The sequence below is a fragment of the Balaenoptera acutorostrata genome, chromosome 11, assembly GCF_949987535.1.
Source record: "Balaenoptera acutorostrata chromosome 11, mBalAcu1.1, whole genome shotgun sequence".
Lineage (NCBI taxonomy): Eukaryota > Metazoa > Chordata > Mammalia > Artiodactyla > Balaenopteridae > Balaenoptera > Balaenoptera acutorostrata.
This window is the reverse complement of record NC_080074.1, coordinates 4,464,485-4,485,199: the sequence shown is the minus strand read 5'-3', so window position 1 is coordinate 4,485,199 and position 20,715 is coordinate 4,464,485. Positions and strand designations below refer to the sequence as shown.

The 20,715-nt window shown below is 39.3% G+C and overlaps 1 protein-coding gene across 2 annotated transcripts in view; it reads right to left on the bottom strand.

The window, feature by feature from the left end:
* The window catches only part of SMC1B (structural maintenance of chromosomes 1B), a 92,001-nt gene that overhangs the window by 44,521 nt on the left and 26,765 nt on the right, over positions 1-20,715 (bottom strand). For both annotated transcript variants that reach the window (XM_007189187.2, XM_028168257.2), the window contains exons 3-9: positions 19,530-19,642; positions 19,236-19,439; positions 15,902-16,140; positions 13,685-13,943; positions 12,588-12,728; positions 1,767-1,849; positions 966-1,173 (exon numbers count right to left, since the gene is read on the bottom strand). In XM_007189187.2, coding sequence (XP_007189249.2) covers positions 966-1,173; positions 1,767-1,849; positions 12,588-12,728; positions 13,685-13,943; positions 15,902-16,140; positions 19,236-19,439; positions 19,530-19,642 — 1,247 coding nt within the window. The remainder of the gene's footprint in view (positions 1-965; positions 1,174-1,766; positions 1,850-12,587; positions 12,729-13,684; positions 13,944-15,901; positions 16,141-19,235; positions 19,440-19,529; positions 19,643-20,715) is intronic.

The following is a 20,715-nucleotide window of genomic DNA, read 5'->3' as shown; positions in this document are numbered from 1 at the left end:
TTTCTAGATTAAGGGATACTAAGTGAGAATTCTCAGGAATGAATCGATTTATCAGTTTGCCTTCTGCAGAATTAAGAAAAAGCAATGCTATACTTCAATCTTTTTTAAGAAATTCTGGACTATTACCATTTTCTGAAGGTTATAGCATGATGTATGAGCCCCTTTCCTCTTTTGGCTGTTGAACTAGTTTTTCACTAGTTTTTGTCATTTTCCTTGGTATCAGGGGAAGAATTCTGTGACCCAGCCTTATTCCTCCATCATTGTCTAGAAGTTAAGACTAACACTTAAGAGTCAGAAAGGCAAAAAGGATGCTGTAAAGTAAACGAAGATGGGAGGCCAGAGAGACAGGAGGAAAACCAACAGAGTGTAGTATCATGGAGGCCAATGGACAGATGTTTCCAAAGAGTGCAAGCGGTTAACACAGGGTACACTGGTGTCAGTGACAAGAGAGTGAGATGTCAGACCCCAATTCCAAAGGAAACAATTCTGTGAGGCTGACCCCCCAAGCAACAGGTTAGTAGATATTGCTGTACTGGGGCTAATGAAATACACTAGTAATACTGGATGGCAGTCACATTTGGAGAATAAAAATTCACCGTTTCAAAAGTATGCCAACAATGTCTACTGAAAAAAATATTTTAAAAAACCTGAAATCATGAAGAAAATGAGGTTTGAGGCCATGTGTCTATGGGCAACAGACTACTTCATGCACCTGTGTCCTTTGGGGATGATGGCCATACCTGGACTTTCTGGGTAATGTGTTCATGTCAGTGTTTCTCCCCAATAATTACTTATCTATAAACACCACTGGGAGTTATTTACATTTTACCTCAGTTATTTACTATTATGTTTTAAATATAAATAATAAAACACAAAACCTATAGATTTCTGAAATAATATTACTTCCTATTAATGGCAAATTGTTAATCCCAAATAAGAAAGCTTAGCCTTTTTATTTCAATTACCACAGAATCTGGGTAAAGTCTTTTAAGGTGTTCCAGAACCTCTGCTCTCTTTTGCTGACGTTTTCCCTCATGGGTATCAATTCCAGCATTCTGCAGTTCACTTCTAATAAGATTCAACTCTTCATTAACTTCAGACATTCTTGATTTTGTTTTTTCAATTTCATCCACTAGGGTTTCCTCTTGCTGTTTTTTCTCTTTCAAGCAATTCCTACACAACAGTAACAATAATACATTATACAGCAAAAAGAAAAACCAAAATTTAGGAATTACAAGATACAGTACACTCTAGTCTGGCATTGCAGGGGAATGGAATAATGCTCTATCAATTTTAAATGATGAAAAATACAATATAATAAACCTAGCACCAAACATGGGCAAAAGATATTTTAATCATTCTTTCTTGATTCAAAAGATACATATTTCTGGATTCTGAAAAAGAAAGGATAGGTCACTATAACCAGAGCAATCATCATAAGCTTAATGGTAAGTAAATGCCAATTAAAAAGAAATTCTTCATGGTAGAATACTTAGGTGGTGCTAGCTTTCATGACATACTTTTATTATAAAATATCGATACCAAAAGAGAGTTTTAAGTTTCACCACTGTTAAACATTTATATTTTCAAAACTTAAACCTTAGTGGTCAAGGATAATTTTTAATTATCTACAATGAAATAAAAAAACAATGGAGGACTAAGAACATTATGATACAGTGGAAGCATTCATCTGATGACTATACCACAAACATCGAGACCCCTGAGATACAAGAAAGCTGCAAGGAATATTTTTTTACTATACTTACATGCATGTTTTTATATACTCCTCCAACTTCTCTATTCGCTTTTTATGATCTTCTATTTGTTCTTTTATGTGTTTTAGATTTTCCTAAAATAGGAAATGAAATCTGAAATCAATTACAGCAAATCCAAACAAAATTGATTACTTTTCACTGTATGCCCAGAACTTACTATAACAGCATACATTGTTCTAAATTTGAAATATATATAACCATATGAAAATTCTTATAAGAGCAAATTTTAATTTTGAAAAGGCAATATGGTACAGAGCTTTGAGGTTTCAAGACTCAGGGTTCAAATCCTGGCTCCATCATTTATGTCCTGGCTGGAGATATCTGATCTCCAGCAAGTTTACTTTGGTAACTTCAAACCCCAGGGGGATTATTTTCAAATATCTATATACAGTTCTTACCTCTCTCTCAAACTAACCCATTCAATAAATATTTATTCACTGGCTACCATGTGCTAGGAACTACGGCTATAATAATGAACAAGACAGAGTCCCTGCTCTCAAGGACTAAGGTTTGGTGAGAGAAACAGACAAATAAGTAATTCCAATAGAGTGGCTCAGTACTATAATTGTATAGGAATCTATGAGGCAACTATAGGCTTGTGGATCTTCACAAGTCTTGCTCCATTCACCTTATCACTAAGTCCAAGGATTGTGGTCGTCTCCAATTCGCTTATCTTTAACATTCTCCCTGTCTAATTCATCCTGTGCATTATAGCAAGATTAATCTGTCTTACTTCATCACTAAGTGATCTAAAACCAGGAGTGTACAAAAGTAAAAAACACAATTCTTTTTCAGTACACAACAGCAAAAAAGAGAAGAAATACCAGTTTTCAAGTGGTAAAGGATAAAATATACCATGAAGTTAATGATCTCATTTTACTCATTTATCACAGAAATTCACTGAACAAACATCTACTATGCTAGGTGCCAACAGCTAAAAAAATGATTAAGATACAATTCCTTTTCTCCAGGGACTCCCACATTATGTTTTTTAAAATAAATTTATTTATTTATTTTTGGCTGCTTTGGGTCTTAGTTGCTGCACGTGGGCTTTCTCTAGCTGTGGTGAGCAGGGGCTACTCTTTGTTGTGGTGCGCAGCCTTCTCATTGCGGTGGCTTTTCTTGTTGCGGAGCACGGGCTCTAGGCGCACGGGCTTCAGTAGTTGTGGCACGTGGGCTCAGTAGTTGTGGCTCGTGGCTCTAGAGCACAGGCTCAGTAGTTGTGGCATGTGGGCTTCAGTAGTTGTGGCGCACAGGCTCCGCAGCATGTGGGATCTTCCCAGACCAGGGCTCGAACCCATGTCCCCTGCATTGGCAGGCGGATTCTTAACCACTGTGCCACTAGGGAAGCCCCAGGGACTCCCACATTTTGAAATTAGAGTCCCCATATTGAAATTCTGTTATCTCACTTAAGAATTCCATTCAGGCTTCCCTGGTGGTCCAGTGGTTAAGAATCCGCCTGCCAATGCAGGGGACACGGGTTCAAGCCCTGGTCTGGGAATATCCCACATGCCGTGCAGCAACTAAGCCCGTGTGCCACAACTACTGAGCCCGCACGCCTACAGCCCGTGCTCCACAACAAGAGAAGCCACCGCAATAAGAAGCCCGTGCACCGCAACGAAGAGTTGCCCCCACTCACCATAACTAGAGAAAGCCTGCGTGCAGCAATGAAGACCCAATGCAGCCAAAAATAAATAAATAAAATTAAAAAAAAAAAAGAAAAAGAATTCCATTCAAAGAGACAGGAACAAGATTAGCTAACATCAAGGACCAAGTTTAGTCAACTGGAAACACCTGCCTCTGCCTTTACTCTGGCCAGTCCCAGGGCTTGTGTCAGGACCTGGATGCTCCACTGGACACGTCATGGGGGATAATCAGACTGCCTTGACACCAGGCATTCTGGATTCAAGATGCCAGCTGATCATGCTAGTTGTCTAGAAGAACCAACCCCTGCCCAGCCCTTAGTGATCTTACATCTGTGGAAAGTTATAGCCCTTTCCACCTGGGAACCACCAGTCCTGTGGGAAACCAAGTATGGGTACAGATTTTTTCATCTCTTTCCACCCTGATATGTTATTTCTTCTGTCAGTGTTTTTCTATTCAAAAGACAACAGAGGGCTTCCCTGGTGGTGCAGTGGTTGAGAATCTGCCTGCTAATGCAGGGGACACGGGTTCAAGCCCTGGTCTGGGAAGATCCCATATGCCACGGAGCAACTAAGCCCGTGAGCCACAATTACTGAGCCTGCACGTCTGGAGCCTGTGCTCTGCAACAAGAGAGGCCGCGATAGAGAGAGGCCCACGCACCGCAATGAAGAGTGGCCCCCACTTGCTGCAACTAGAGAAAGCCCTCGCACAGAAACGAAGACCCAACACAGCCATAAATAAATAAATAAAATTAAAAAAAAAAACACAACAGAGATTCAATCAACACTTACCGACATCTACCAAGTACATGGGACTTACAATAGGACACTATTACGAATCCTGCCTTTAAAAAGCTTCCAGCCTAGTAGAGCTATATCATTAACTGTACTTTTCCTCCAATCTGATAAAAGCCCTTAGACAGAAACAGATTAAGAACAATGGGTGATTAGATGAGGAAGAAACTATTTTTCAGGTTTTTTTTTTGGTGGGGTGGGGAGAAAAGGCAAACCAGGGAAGACTTTGTGGTGTGGGTAACTATTGAATTGAACATGTAATGATGAGTAGGTTTTTCCAAAATTAGCATGCACAGAGGCAAAAATGTACAATGAGAAATCAGTGTATTTGCAGAAATCAGTGTATAATTTTATAATGTGATACAAATTATACCAGTGTTTTAAAAGTAATTACTGATATGTTACTACATTTTTCTCCTTCCACAAAATGTCCTTTCTTCTACTCATATGATTATCACTATATATATTAGTATATTATCATATACTACCCTTCATATTTGTTTGTATTTTCATCTGCCAACTCACAAAGAGACTACAATGAGAGGCATACAGTGTAGGATTAAGAAGGTTCATTCTGGAGACAAAGTGTTTAGAATCAAATCCCAGTTCCTCCACTTACTAGTTCAGTCAAGTTAACTATCTCGTGCCTTGATTCCTTCATTTGTAAAATTCATTAATCCAACAAATACTTATTATCTGCTCTAGATCAGGAACTATTCTAGGTGCTTGAGATGTACCAGTGAACAAAACAAACATCCCTGCTCTCGTGCAGTTTACATTCTAGAGAGGGACAGTAGACAAACAATATGCAAATTAAACAGTATGTCAGGAGATAAGCACTGGGAAAAACAGAGCTAGGGTAAGGGGAGCAGAAGTGCACCGGGGACTACCGTTTTAAATAGGCTGGTCAGGGTAGCCGGCCTCATTGAGAAGGCAACATTTGAGCAAAGACTTACAGGACATGAGAGTGTTAAAAACTAAGAAACGTAGGGAAAGCATGTTCCAAGCAGAGGAATAGCCAGTGCAAAGGCCCTAAGGCAGAAACATGTCTGATACGTTCCAGGAGGCCATTACAGCTAGACCACAGAGAACAAGAGGGAGAATAGAAAAACAGGAGGTTTGAGAGGTAAATTGGGGTGGAAGGGGCAAGCAGATCAGGTAAGTCTATGCAGGGCACTCAAGGACTTTGACTTAAACTTTATGTGCAAGGGGAAGTCACTAGAGGACTTCAAAAAGAGCAAGTTTCATGATCTGATTTAGATATTAAAAGCATCACTTTGGCTGCTGTGCTGAGACTATTATGAAGGAGACACAAGAGAGAAAACTTTTCAGGCTACTACACTGATCTAAACAAAAAACAAAAAGATGGTGGCTTGGACCATGGTGGTAGCAACAGAAATGGAGAGAAGTGGTAAGATTTTTGGTATACTTTGAAGGTGGAGCCAACACAATTTCCTAAAAGAGTCAAAGATGGACTCCAAGATTTTTGACCTCATCAGCGAGTAAGACTGATTTGTCATCATCAGAGACTGGAAAGACTATGTTTGGGGTGCATTTGGGTGTGAGCAGAAGTTCAGTTTGGGACGTAAGATATCTGTTCAACACCCAGAATGAAGATGATGAGGAAGCAGCTGGATATATGAGGTTGTGAGCTAGAAATACAAACTTGGGAGTCATCAACAGATGGTATTTAAAGCTATAAGAATACAGAGGGTATGGCCAAGGTGGAGGAGTAGGAAAACCCTGAATTCACCTCCTTCCATGAGCATACCAAAATTACAACTACTTATAGAGTAACTATGAGAAAAACCTGAAGACTATCAGAAAAGATTTGCCACAAAAAAAAGATATAAAGAAGGAACCACGAGACAGGTGAGCAGGGCAGAGACATGGTACAGTCAGGACCAATACCCCCGGGTTGGGGACTCATTAACAGAAAAAATATGATGATCGTAGAGGTTCTCCCCAAAGAGCAAGGGGTCAGAGCCCCACATCGGGCTCCCCAGCCTGGGGGTTCTGCACCAGGAAGGTGAGCCCCCAGAACGTCTGGCTTTGAAAATGAGCAGGGTTTACATACCAGAGAGCCAGAGGACTGTGGGAAACAGAGACTCTACTCTTAAAGGGTGCATGCAAAATCTCATATGCTCTAAGTCCCAGCCCAGAGGCAGTAGATTGAAAGCAGCCTGGGTCAGATCCAGGAGATCTTGGAGAACCTCCTGGAGAGGCAGGAGGCAACTGGGATTCTTTCTGGGGACACAGATGCTGGTGGCAGCCATTTGGGGGAGCTCATTGAGCTCATTCTATTATGATGACACCAGTGCTGGCAAGCACTGTTTTGGAAGCCTCCTCTAGCCTAAAACCACCCATCAGCAAGCCTACACTGGTCATGTGGAGTCCGGGCCCCACCCACCACCGGTCAGCAGCAGCCCTGGGCACTCCCAGGCTGTGCAGCCAGCCATGCAGGACCTGGCCTCACCTATTAGTGGGCCAGTAGCAGCTCTGCGTCCTTTAGGCCACACAGCCAACCACATGGAAGCCTATCTCACCCTCCATCAGCCGCAACCACTGCACAAAGTAGGGCCTTGCAGCCAACAGGGCCAGGGGCCTGCCCCACCTACCAGCATGCCCAAGTAGTTACCTCCCTGCCAACAGAAGGGTGCATGCAGCCCACACAGGGGGCACCAGAGGGGAGTGTGCTGCTGGGCCCCATAGGACATCTCCTACGTAAGGCTACTTCTTTAAGATTAGGAAGCAAAAACAATCTACCTAAAACATAGAAATACACACAGAGAATTAGGTAAAATGAGAGGACAGGGGAATATGTTCCAAATAAAGGATTAAGACAAAACCTCAGAGGACTTCCCTGGTGGCGCAACGGTTAAGACTCCATGCTCCCAATGCAGGGGGCCCAGGTTCGATCCCTGGTCAGGAAACTAGATCCCACATGCATGCCACAACTAAGAGTTTGCATGCCGTAACTAAGGAGCTTGCCTGCCGCAACTAAGGAGACTGCCTGCTGCAACAAAGGAGCCCATGTGCCACAACTAAGGAGCTCATATGCCACAACTAAGGAACCGGCGATCTGCAACTAAGGAGCCCTCAAGCCACAACTAAGGAGCCCATGTGCTGCAACGAAGGAGCCCACGTGCTGCAACTAAGGAGCTGGCAAGCCGCAACTAAGGAAACTGCAAGCAACAACTAAGACCCAGCACAACCAAATAAATATTTTTTTTTATAAAAAGACAAAACCTCAGAAAAAGAACTAAAGGAAATGAAGAGGAGCAATCCACTCCGTAAAGATGCTCCAAGGTAATGATCATAAAGATGCTCACCAAAATAGGCAGAAGAATGGGCAAACACAATGAGAATTTCAACAAAGAGTTAGCAAATATAAAAAAGAACCAAACAGATTAAGAATACAATAACTGAAATAAAAAGTTCACTAGGGGACTTCTCTGGTGGTGCAGTGGTTAAGAATCCGCCTGCCAATGCAGGGGACATGGATTCGATCCCAGGTCCGGGAAGATCCCAAATGCTGCAGAACAACGAAGGCCATGCACCACAACTACTGAAGCCCACGTGCCCTAGAGCCCATGTGCCGCAACTACTGAGCCCGTGTGCTGTAACTACTGAAGCCCGTGTGCCTAGAGAAGCCACTGCAATGAGAAGCCCACACACTGCAATGAAGAGTAGCCCCTGCTCACTGCAACTAGAGAAAGCCTGTATGCAGTAATGAAGACCCAATGCAGCCAAAAATAAAATAAATTTAAAAAAAAAAAGTTCACTAGAAGGAATCAACAGAAGATTAGATGATACAGAGGAACAGATCAGCAATCTGGAAGACAGAGTACTGGAAATTGCCCAAGCAAAACAGAAAGAAGAATTTTAAAAAATGAGCATAGTTTAACAGACCTCTGGGACAATATCAAGTGTACTAACATTAGCATTACAGGGGTCCCAGAAGGAGAAGAGAGAGAAAAAGGGGCAGAGAACTTATTTGAAGAAATAATAGCTTAAAACTTCCCTAACCTGGGGAAACAAACAAACATCCAGGTCCAGGAAGCACAGAGTCCTAAACAAGATGAACCCAAAGAGATCCATACCAAGACACTTTATAATTAAAATGGCAAAAATTAAAGATAAAGAGAGATTCTTAAAAGCAGCAAAAGAAAAGCAACTAGTCATGTATAAGGAAACTCCCATAAGACTATGAGCTGACTTTTCAGCAGAAACTTTGCAGACCAGAAGGGAGTAGCACAATATACTCTAAGTGATGAAAGGGAAACACCTACAACCAAAACTCTACCAGGCAAGGCTATCATGCAAATTTGAAAGAGTGAAAATGAGTTTTACAGACAAGCAAAAGCTAAGAGCTCAGCACCACTGAACTGGCTGTATAAGAAATGTTAAAGGGACTTTTCAAAATGGAAAAGAAAAGGCCACAACTAGAAATCTGAAAATTATGGAAAGAAAAACCTCACTGGTAAAGGCAAACCTACAGTAAAGGAAGTAGATAAACCACTTATAGAGCTAGTAGGAAGGTTAAAAGACAAAAGTAGTAAAATCATCTGTAACCACAATAAGTAGTTAAAGGATATACAAAACAAAAAGATGTAAAATATGATGTCAAAAACGTTAAACTTGGGACTTCCCTGGTGGTGCAGTGGTTAAGAATCTGCCTGCCAATGCAGGGGACACAGGTTCGAGCCCTGGTCTGGGAAGATCCCACATGCCACAGAGCAACTAAGCCTGTGCGCCACAACTACTGAGCCTGTGCTCTACAGTCCACGAGCCACAACTACTAAAGCCCACGTGCCTAGAGCCTGTGCTCCGCAACAAGAGAAGCCACCGCAGTCAGAAGCCTGTGCACAGCAATGAAGAGCAGCCCCCGCTCACCGCAACTAGAGAAAGCCCGCGCGCAGCAACGAAGAAGACCTGACGCAGCCATAAATAAATAACTTTATTTATTTAAAAAAAAACCAAAAACAAAAGAACATTAAACTTAAAGAGGGAGTAAAAATGTGAGGTTGTTAGAATGCAATGGAACTTAAGATATCAACTTAAAATAATCATATGTATATATGAATCATATATATTACATGTTACATATAACATAACATGTTCATATATTATATATGAACCTCATGGTAACCACAAACCAAAAGCCTATGACACATACACACAAAAAAAGAGGAAAGGAATCCAAATATAACACTAAAAATAGTCATGAAATCACAAGGGAAGAGGACAAAAGATGAAAGGAACAAAAAATAATTACAAAGCGACCCAAAAACAATGAACAAAATGGCAATGAGTACATACCTATCAATAATTACTTTAAATGTAAATGGACTAAATGCTTCAATCAAAAGACATGGGGGCTTCCCTGGTGGCACAGTGGTTGAGAGTCTGCCTGCCAATGCGGGGGACACGGGTTCGAGCCCTGGTCTGGGAGGATCCCATGTGCCACGGAGCGACTGGGCCTGTGAGCCACAATTACTGAGCCTGCGCGTCTGGAGCCTGTGCTCCGCAACAAGAGAGGCCGCGATGGTGAGAGGCCCGCGCACCGCGATGAAGAGTGGTCCCCACTTGCCGCAACTGGAGAAAGCCCTAGCACAGAAACGAAGACTCAACACAGTCATAAATAAATAAATAAATAAATAAATAAATAAAAGAACGTGAATTTCAAATAAATAAATAAATAAATAAAAGACATGGAGTTATTGAATGAATTTTAAAAATATGTTTATGCTGCCTACAGGAGACTCACTTCAGATCTAGAGACACACACAGACTGAAAGTGAGGGGATGGAATAAGGTACTCCATGCAAATGGAAACAAAAAGAAAGCTGAAGTGGCAATACTTATATCAGACAAAACAGTCTTTAAAACAAAGATGGGCATTATTATATAATGATAAAGCGATCAAACCAACAAGAAGAGATAACAATTTTAAGTATATATGCACCCAACATAGGAGCACCTAAATACATAAAGCAAATATTAACAGAGACATAAAGGGAGAAATTGACAGATACACAAAAACAGGAGGAGACTTCAACACTCCAGTTACATCAATGGACAATTCATCCAGACAGAAAATCAATAAGGAAACACTGGCCTTAAACAGCATATTAGATCAGATGAAATTAATAGATATATATATGACATTTCATACCCAAACAGCAAAATAAACATTCTTTTCAAGTGCACTTAGTACATTCCCCAGGATAGATTGCATGCTAGGCCACAAAGCAAGTCGCAATACATTTAAGAAAACTAAAATCATATCAAGAATCTTTTCTGACCACAACAGAGACTAGAAATCAACTACAAGGAAAAACCTGCCAAAAACACAAATATGTGGAGACTAAACAATTACTACTAAACAACCAATGGATTGATGAAGAAATCAAAGAAGAAATTAACAAAAACACCAAGACAAATGAAAATACAATGATCCAAAATCTATGGAATGCAGCAAAAGCAGTTCTAAGAGGGAAGTTTATAGTGACCTAAACTGAGGTAGCAGCTTTGAATGGGAGATGTTTGCGAACAATATATATGATAAGGGGTTAACATCCAAAACATAGAAAGAACTCATACAACTCCACATAAAAAAAAGACCTGGGGCTTCCCTGGTGGCACAGCGGTTGGGAATCCGCCTGCTAATGCAGGGGAGACGGGTTCGTGCCCCGGTCCGGGAGGATCCCACATGCCACGGAGCGGCTAGGCCCGTGAGCCACAACTACTGAGCCTGCACATCTGGAGCCTGTGCTCCGCAACAAGAGAGGCCGCGATAATGAGAGGCCCATGCACCGCGATGAAGAGTGGCCCCCGCTTGCCACGACTAGAGAAGGCCCTTGCACAGAAACGAAGACCCAACACAGCCATAAATAGATAAATAAATAAATTTATTAAAAAAAAAAAAAAAAAAAAAGACCTGGACTTCCCTGGTGGCACAGTGGTTAAGAATCTGCCTGCCAATGCAGGGGACACAGGTTCGCTCCCTGGTCCGGGAAGATCCCACGTGCTGTGGAGCAACTAAGCCCATGTGCCACAACTACTGAGCCTGCACTCTAGAGCCCACGAGCCACAACTACTGAGCCCACGTGCCACAACTACTGAAGCCCGCACACCTAGAGCCCGTGCTCCGCAACAAGAGAAGCCACTGCAATGAGAAGCCCGTGCACCACAATGAAGAGTAGCCTCCGCTCGCTGCAACTAGAGAAAGCCTGCACCTAGCAAAGACCCAACGCAGCCAAAAATAAATAAAATAAAATAAATTTATAAAAAAAGAAAGACCTAATTAAAAAATGGGCAGGGTACCTGAATAGACGTTTTTCCAAGGAAGACATATAGACAGCCAGCAGGCACATGAAAAGATGCTCAACATCACTAATCAGCAGGAAATGCAAATCAAAACCACAATGAGATATCACCTCACCCCTGTCAGAATGGCCATTACAAAGAAGACAAATAACAAGTGCTGGCAAGGATGTGGAGAAAAGTGAACTCTCCTACTGCTGGTGGGAATGTAAATTGGTGCAGCCACTATGGAAAACCGTATGGAGATTTCTCACAAAATTAAAAATTGAACTACCACATGATCCAGCAATACCACTCCTGAATACTTATGCAAAGAAAACAAACACAATAATTAAAAAAGATATATGCACTCCCATGTTCACTGCAGTATTTTTTACAATAGCCAAGATATGGAAGCAACCTAAGTGTCCATCAATAGATGAATGGATAAAGAAGATGTGGTATATTATATATACAGTGGAATGTTACTCAGCCATAAAAAATGACATACCTAACCTCATTGTTCAAATTAAGAAATCAAAGTTCAGAGAAGTGAAATGATTTATTTATACGAGCACAGGTCAGTGACAGGACAAGACTGGATGGAAGCCAGGTCTGCCTTACTCTAAGGCAGAACACTGTAATGCTGTCTTGATGGTTACCTCTCATGTAGACTATTAAGCTCCTCTTGGCCTATGTCCTTAATGTTTCCAAATGACTTTTCACCTACATTATGATACTTGTTTTTTTCCTTTATCAACCCTCCTCCTAACCTCACTGGACTAACCTACATGTAAGAACAGACAATATCATCTGCCCACACCTATCATTATACACATAAAATGCTTACTGACTATATGTATGAAGATACTGTCTGTTTATATCTTAGACCATGAAAGAGCACCTAAATGATACAATACTAAGCAGCCTAACAGGTAATCCAGAAAATTTAATTAATTCCTTATGTCTGATGTAAATCCATTTATATACTGAAAAACCAATATAAAAATGGGAATAAAATTTCATGAAAAATAATTCTAAATCATTACTGCCCAAACCAAGGTACCTGAGCTTCCCCATGCCTCCTCTTTTCAAATGCCAGTCTGTCTTCATCAGCCTTTTGTTCCCACTGCAGCTTTTTCAATTGTTGGGTCATTATACCCACTTTCTTTCTTACTTGTTCCTTAAGTTCTTTGTATTGATCCAGCTGTATAAAGAGCATTTAAACATTGCTAACTCACTTAAAGAAGCATGAGAGGAAATTCTTTATATGCTATCCTTCACTAGCAGATAATTAAACTTGTCAAAATTATGTTTTATATGAATTAGACCATAATTAGCCATTTTCTCTGGCTAAGATAGCATGAACGTAAAATGAACGTCTTATTTAAAACTGTTTAGATAGATCAATAAGGTATTGAAAACCAACTCTATAAGGTCTCTGTAAGAAATTCTTAAAAGAGAAAGAACATTAAAACTCATTAAAATTCTTAAAAAAGAAAGGAGTTCAGAGAAAATTGTGTATTTTTCTATTTATACAGTCACAATTATTTTAGTATATATATTGTGATATAAGGTTATTATAAAATTAATGAAAGAGATAAATGACAGAAATTTAGTTGAGGGAATGTTTGAAAACTCAATTATAAATTTTTGGATATCTACTATTGACTTATAATTAAATCTTATGTACTAAATGGATATCAATTAATCACTTAACATTTTAAATAATATTAAGGAATCAATTTCCCTTCAGTCAATTAAGTGATCATGTTTCTTCAAAGCCATATATTATCTGACTTTTAAGTTTTTACAATATTCATGAGAGGAAAAAAATGATTACCTTAAAAACATAAGAATATAATTTAATTACCTAACTTTTATTACAAAATGATACCATGTAACCTTGTTGAAGTATTTTCTATGACTTTAATTAACTCATAAATGTTATGTCATCTAATTTTATGAAGGAAAAATAGCCTACTGTAAAGATTAAATTTAGATTCTACATACAGGCTGAAAAATTTAAATCCTCATAATTTAAATTCTGAGGAAAATCTCTTAAAATATCAGAAAGAGAGGTCATCCTTTAATTTTTTTCTAATTAAAAGGAGAAGCTGAAACAATAGAAACAAATGATTTCCCATATGTCAACTTTTTCACCTGACTGGCTTCTAGTTCAATGTCTCGCCCTTTATGTAAAATTTCTTCCTCAATCTGCTTTTCAAAACTTCTCCATGCACCATCTAAATCAACCAGCTCTGTCTCTAAGGCCTTTATGTCATCTTCCTGTTTAGAACGTTGTTTTTCACTGTCCTTTATTGATTTCTTAGCTGCATCTAACTTCTTGAGGTGGTGAGAAGTGTTTTCTTTAGCTTTAATGTACTGAGGCTTCTTCTGATTTAAAAGTGCTTCAAGAGATCTAAAAAGAAAAATAAAGTTTGCTTTAAAGGAAATTTAATTTTATAGTGTATAAAGGGAAGTTCTTTTGATCAAATTATACATTTAAAAAGAAACGATAAAAATTGACTTTCAGAGACTATAAGCAGATCAGTGGTTACCAGATGGCGAGGGAGAGCCAAATAGGTGAAGCACAGGGGAATTTTTTTTTTAATACATTTATTTATTATTTATTTACTTATTTTTTGGCTGCGTTGGGTCTTCGTTGCTGTGCACGGGCTTTCTCTAGTTGCGGCGAGCGTAGGCTACTCTTTGTTGCGGTGTGCGGGCTTCTCATTGCGGTGGCTTCTCTTTGTTGTAGAGCACAGGCTCTAGACACGCGGGCTCCAGCAGTTGTGGCTCGCGGGCACTAGAACGCAGGCTCAGTAGTTGTGGCTCACAGGCTTAGTTGCTCTGCGGCATGTGGGATCTTCCTGGATCAGGGCTCAAACCTGTGTCCCCTGCGTTGGCAGGCGATTCTTAACCACTGCGCCACCAGGGAAGTCCCAGGGGAATTTTTTAAGAGTGATAAGCTACTCTGTATGATACTGTAGTGGTGGACATATGACATCATGCATTTGTCAAAACTTATAGAAATTTACAGCAGCAGGAGTGAATCTTAATGTATCAAATTAAAAAAAAATCACTTAGGAGGCCGAGGGATCCTAGACAGAATGTAGAATGTGACTAAAGAATCTAACTGTATTACAAATGTATGAAACAACCTTATTGAAGAGGGTGGGGGGAAACGTGCTAACCTAAGTAACTCTGGAAATGAGTGGAGTCCATAAAACTAAAAGCAAAAGGGATTGTACATAAGCCTTGTACTCCAGTTGATAAAGTTGCTTCCCACAAGGATATGGGTTAATAATTCTGATACTGCCATACATGATTACTGGAATTGAACAATTAAGCAAATGGATGGGAGACTGTGGAACCCAGATTTCTTACTGTTGGAATAGGAGGTTACAGATAAGCAAGAAAAGGTCAACATCAATAACGATATGGGACTTCCCTGGTGGTCCAGTGGTTAAGACTCTGCACTCCCAATGCAGGGGCATGCGTTTGATCCCTGATCGGGGAACTAAGATCCTATATGCCGCGTGGTGCAGCCAAAACAAACAAACAAAAAATAATAATAATGATGTCATGCTGATACTATGATATCTTAGATAGATGATATGTCATATAACATACATGATATATATTTTTAAAATTTTGGTATAGCCACTTTATTTAATTTATTTATTTATTGTCCACATCATGCAGCTTGTGGGATTTTAGTTCCCCGACCAGGGATCGAACGGGGCCCTCAGCAGTGAGAGTGCAGAGTCGTAACCACTGGACCGCCAGGGAATTCCCCATATATGATATTTGACAACCCTGATATAATGTGATGATAATGGCATTTTACCTCTGTGGTCTTCTTCCTCCAAACCCATAAACGCTGTCTAATTATGAGAAAACTAACAGACAAATCCTAATTGAGATACATTCTACAAAAAACCTCACCAAAGCTTCTTAAAACTGTCAAGGACATCAAAAACAAGGAAAGTCTAAAACTGTCACAACCAAGAGGAGCCTAAGAAGACATGATGACTAAATATAATATGGTATACTGGATCGGAAAAAGAACATTAGGTAAAACCTAAAAAAATATGAATAAAGTACGGACTTTAGTTAATAATAATGTATAAATATTGGTTAATTAATTCTGACAAGTGTATCATACTAAAAATATAAGATGTTATAGGTGAGAGAAATTGTGTGGGGAATATGGGAACTCTCTGTACTATCCTTAGAATTTTTCTGTATATCTAAAAGTATTCCAAAGTAAAAAAGTTTATTTAAAAGATCAACTTACAAAGTGTCACTTATATTTTTATTTTTTCTATCAATCTACATAAAATCCAACTGTTAATAACTATTTTGAAAACTCACTTTAATTCTTTTTCTGTTTGTTGCAGTTGTCTGCTTAACATTCCATGTTCCTTTTTCTTGGCTTTAACTATGTTTTCATGACGAGAAAGAGACTCTTTTGTGACACTCAAATCCTTATTCACACGCTCTAACTCACTGTTTAGAAAAGAAATTTTTTTCTCATTGTGATACAGTTGGAAAAGCTGCAGTTGTATCTTGTTTATTTTCAGTTCTTCAAGGAGACTCTGGTAACGTTCTGCCTATAAAACAGTACAATTCAACAACAGTTAAAAGGGAGTGTGTTTTACATTGACCTTTCCATAAACTCAACCAGAGTGCCAACAAATGATCTCTAATGAATTTTTATTTACATCATTAACAAATGTTATTCTTGCCAAAAGTACCATTATTTGGAGAAGGCTTCTGCATATGCTTCTACAATAAACCAGTAAAGGATTTTATTTATTTATTTTCTAAAATTTCTTTATTTATTTTTGGCTGAGTTGGGTCTTTGTTGTGGTGCACGGGCTTCTCATCTCGGTGGCTTCTCTTGTTGTGGAGCACAGGCTCTAGGCACGCGGGCTTCAGTAGTTGAGGCTCACGGGCTCTAGAAAGCAGGCTCAGTAGTTGTGGCGCACGGGCCTAGTTGCTCCGTGGCACGTGGGATCTTCCTGGACCAGGACACGAACCCATGTCCCCTGCACTGGCAGGCGGATTCTTAACTGCTGTGCCACCAGGGAAGCCCAGTAAAGGATTTTATATTCATGCACTCAGTGGTATGGTGGTAAGAACCATGAAGGGCCACCCATTAACCGAGTCCTGTCCCATTTTTGTCTTGACCTCAGAGTTTGGCAAGCATGTCTGACATCAACTTCCTCATTTGTAAACTGAAGGAAGTTATATGACTTTTAAGGTCCCTAGAGACTTTAAATTCAATGATTCCAGGTAAAATTCCTTCTATAGGATATAATTTTTTCTAGGAATAGAACTAATAGGACTATTTTAAAGTTCTAAATTATATGTGAGATGGAAGAATTTCTTTAGTATTTGTGTTATTAATAAAGAAATAAAGGAAAGTGCTGCCTTAAGAGGAAAGCTCTTAATCAATGAAATATTCCAAGTAATGGGTAAACGGCCGTCTGCCAGGATGTTGTAAAAAATAACTGGGAAGGTGGACTACTCTAACTGTCCTTACAATGTTTAAAGGTCTGCAATTCTACACTGCTGTAAGCTGTTTGAGTATATTATGCATACTATAGTTTGACTTTCACTTAACACCACCCCTTTCTGACAAAACCAAGGACATACACATACATATAAAAATGTGAAGAAAACAGAGAAACATCACTAATAAGGAACACATCCACTTTTCATTTATTTCTTCAAATATTTATTAATTGCCTATTGTGTGCCAAGCCCTCTTCTATGTACTGGAAATATAGTAGAAAACAAGACTGAAACAGTCTCTGCTCTTGTAAGTTTATAATCTAGTTATTTTAATGGGGCAGGGAGGGAAGAAGAGGAGTCAGAGATTAAATAAGCAAACAAATAATACACAAGATAATTTCATACAGCAAAATATGCTACAATAGGGACTTCCCTGGTGGTCCAGTGGGTAAGACTCTGTGCTCCCAATGCAGGGGGCTCAGGTTCGATCTCTGGTCGGGGAACTAGATTCTGCATGCATGCCGCAACTAAGAAGTCCACATGCCACAACTCAAAAAAAAAGATCCTGCATGCCGCAATTAAGACCCGGCGCAGCCAAAATAAATAAATAAATAATAAATCTTAAAAAAAAAAATGCTACAAAAGAAACAAAATAGAGTAATGCAATAGTACCAGGGAAGGGATGCTAATTTAGATTGGGGGCGTGGACAGCAAATGCCTGCCTGAGTACGTGGCTTTTTTATGAAAACTTGAATGAGAGTACCAGCCATGTAAAAATCAGGCGTACAACTATCTAGGGAGAGGAAATAGCAAAAGCTCCAGGATAGAAGGGAGCATGGTGCTTCCAATAAATAATAAAGGTCAGTGTGGTAGGAGAGTAGAGGAAGTTAAAGCTTCAGAGGTGAACAAGGGGCAGATCAGCAGGCTGGAAAGGGAGACTAGATTCTCAGCGTAGTGGGAAGCACTGCTCTGGAAGAGGTTTTATGCAAGACAAAGACAGAATCTGATTTGTATTTGAAAAAGATTACTCTAAAGGCAAACAGTTATCAACAATATACAAGGCACTACATTAGACATTGTGAAGGGCACCAAGAACTAACACAGAGGGACTTCCCTGGTGGCGCAGTGGTTGGGAATCCGCCTGCTAATGCAGGGGACACGGGTTTGAGCCCTGGTCCAGGAAGACCCCACATGCCGCAGGGCAACTAAGCCCACGAGCCACAACTATTGAAGCCCACGCACCTAGAGCCCTTGCCCTACAGCAAGAGAAGCCTGCGCACTGCAACACAGAGTAGCCCCCGCTCGCCACAACTAGAGAAAGCCTGCGCGCAGCAACGAAGACCCAACGCAGCCAAAAAATTAATTAATTAATTAAAAAAAAAAAAAAAAGAAGAAGAACTACCACAGAATGGCATTCACAAAGTGTGGCTATGGCCTCCTAGAGTTTTACAGTTTTACTCCTTCACGGAGCCCCTGAGGTCAAAACTATTTTCATAATAATACTCAGATTTTATTTGCCTTTTTCACTGTGTTGACATCTGCACTGATGCTGTAAAAGCCAATGGAGGGTAACGCCGCTAGGTCTTAGCACAAATAAGATTTAATACAGAAGCAGATATGAGAATTTGTCTGTCTTCTATTAAGCCAGATATTAAGGAGATTATAAAAAGGTAAAACAATACCACTCTTCTAATTATTTGGTTTTAGAAAACTCTTATTTTTCATAAAAATATGTTACTTATTTTAATATGAAATGAGTTTATTATTGTTATTTTTACACTAATCATTAAAATGTATTTTTAAAATGTCTCAGTTTTAATTTTAAATACAATATATATAAATAGATACAACCCACATGAACAGAAACTCTTTGGGGTCCTCAATAATTTTTAAAGTATAAGAGGACAAGATCCAAAAGTTTGAGAGCCTCTGCAATATAAGATATAAATCCCTCAAGTTTAATTTTAGTTGGGAAAATCAGACATCTTTGCAGTGCAGGTTGTCCTGCCTATTTGGGAGAAAAAAACCCGAAGAGTGGAAAATACATCAAAAAGTTTATCTTTGATGAATATTGGACTTTGTCTTATGTTATTAAAAGCATCTTTTTAGTAACCCCACACCAATACTTAAAATTCTAACACAAAGTTTTTGTATCGAACACTTAATTGGTTACATCATGACACCTTACCTCTTCCTTCTCTAATTTTGCATGTTTACGCTCTGCAGCTACATTTTTTTTCTTATTAAAATTAAACTGTGCATCTTCTTCAGCTTTCTGTAACTTTCTTTTCTTTTCCTCATATTCTCCTATAAGTGCTCTTGAAGTGCTGATTTCCTCAAAAAACTGCGTTCTTTCTTTGGGTTTTTTCACTGAAATTGACTCCACAGTTCCCTGTTAAAAATAGTTAAGCACACCAACATATAAAATATAATGATATATTTTCAAAATCATGAATAAAATAAAATACTACAAGCTACTTACCTGAAAAACTAGACAGTTCTGTGCTTTGACTATTATGCCTATCTTTTCTAACTCTGTGATATAAGCAGAACGACTCACAGGACTATCATCAAAATAATATTCTGAGCATCCCCCTAAAATAAAAGAATAAAGGCTGTTATAGGAAGTATAAATACCAGACATATATCAACAACTATTGAAAGCTTAATAAAATTTTTTTCTTACTGAAATAGCCAGTTATGCAATAATATACATGTTAATAAATGCATTTAATCAGTCAACAAATATTGAGTGTCTACTACATGCCAAGGAGTGCTCTACAGTGGTGAACATAACAGACGTCTGACCTCAAGGAGCTTATATCCTAATAATGGAGACAGATAAAAATGAGATATGTAAGTAAAATGACTATCATGCGAGGAAGTGTTAAGTGCTAAGGAGTAAAGTAGAGGTGGAAGGGGGTGTGGTAGTCTCTATGTAGGAGAAAGAGGCATAGCAATTTTAAATAGGATGGTGTAATGGTCTGAATGTTTGTGTCCCCACTGAATTCATATGATGAAATCCTAACCCCAAAGGTCATATTGTTAGAAGGTGAGGCCTTTGGGAGGTGATTAGGTCATGACAGTGGAGCCCTCATGAATGGTATTAGTGTCCTTATAAAAAGATCCTACAAGGCTCCCTAGTCCCATCCACATGTGAGGATACAATGAAAAGTCTGCACAGAAGAGAGCCTTCACCCAACCATGCTGGCACCCTAAGCTTGCACTTTTAGTCCCCAGAACTGCGAGAAATAACTTTCTATAGTTTACAAGCTATGAAGTCTGTGGTATCTTATTATAATAGCCCAAATGGACTAAGACAGATGAGCTGGGAAGAAGAACAAGGCTGGAGGCATCACACTTCCTGATCTGAAGTTACATTACATAGCTACAGTAATCAAAGCAGTGTGGTACTGTCATAAAAACATACAGAACAATGGAACAGAATAGAGAGTCCAGAAAGAAATCTAAGCATCTATAGTTAACTGATCTTCAACAAAGGTGCCAAGAACACACAATGGGGAAAAGACAGTCTCTTCAATAAATAGTGTTGGGAAAACTGGATATTCACATGCAGAAGAATAAAATTGGACCCTTATACAAAATGGACACCATACACAAAAATTAACTCAAAATGGATTAAAGACTTAAATGTAATACCTGAAACT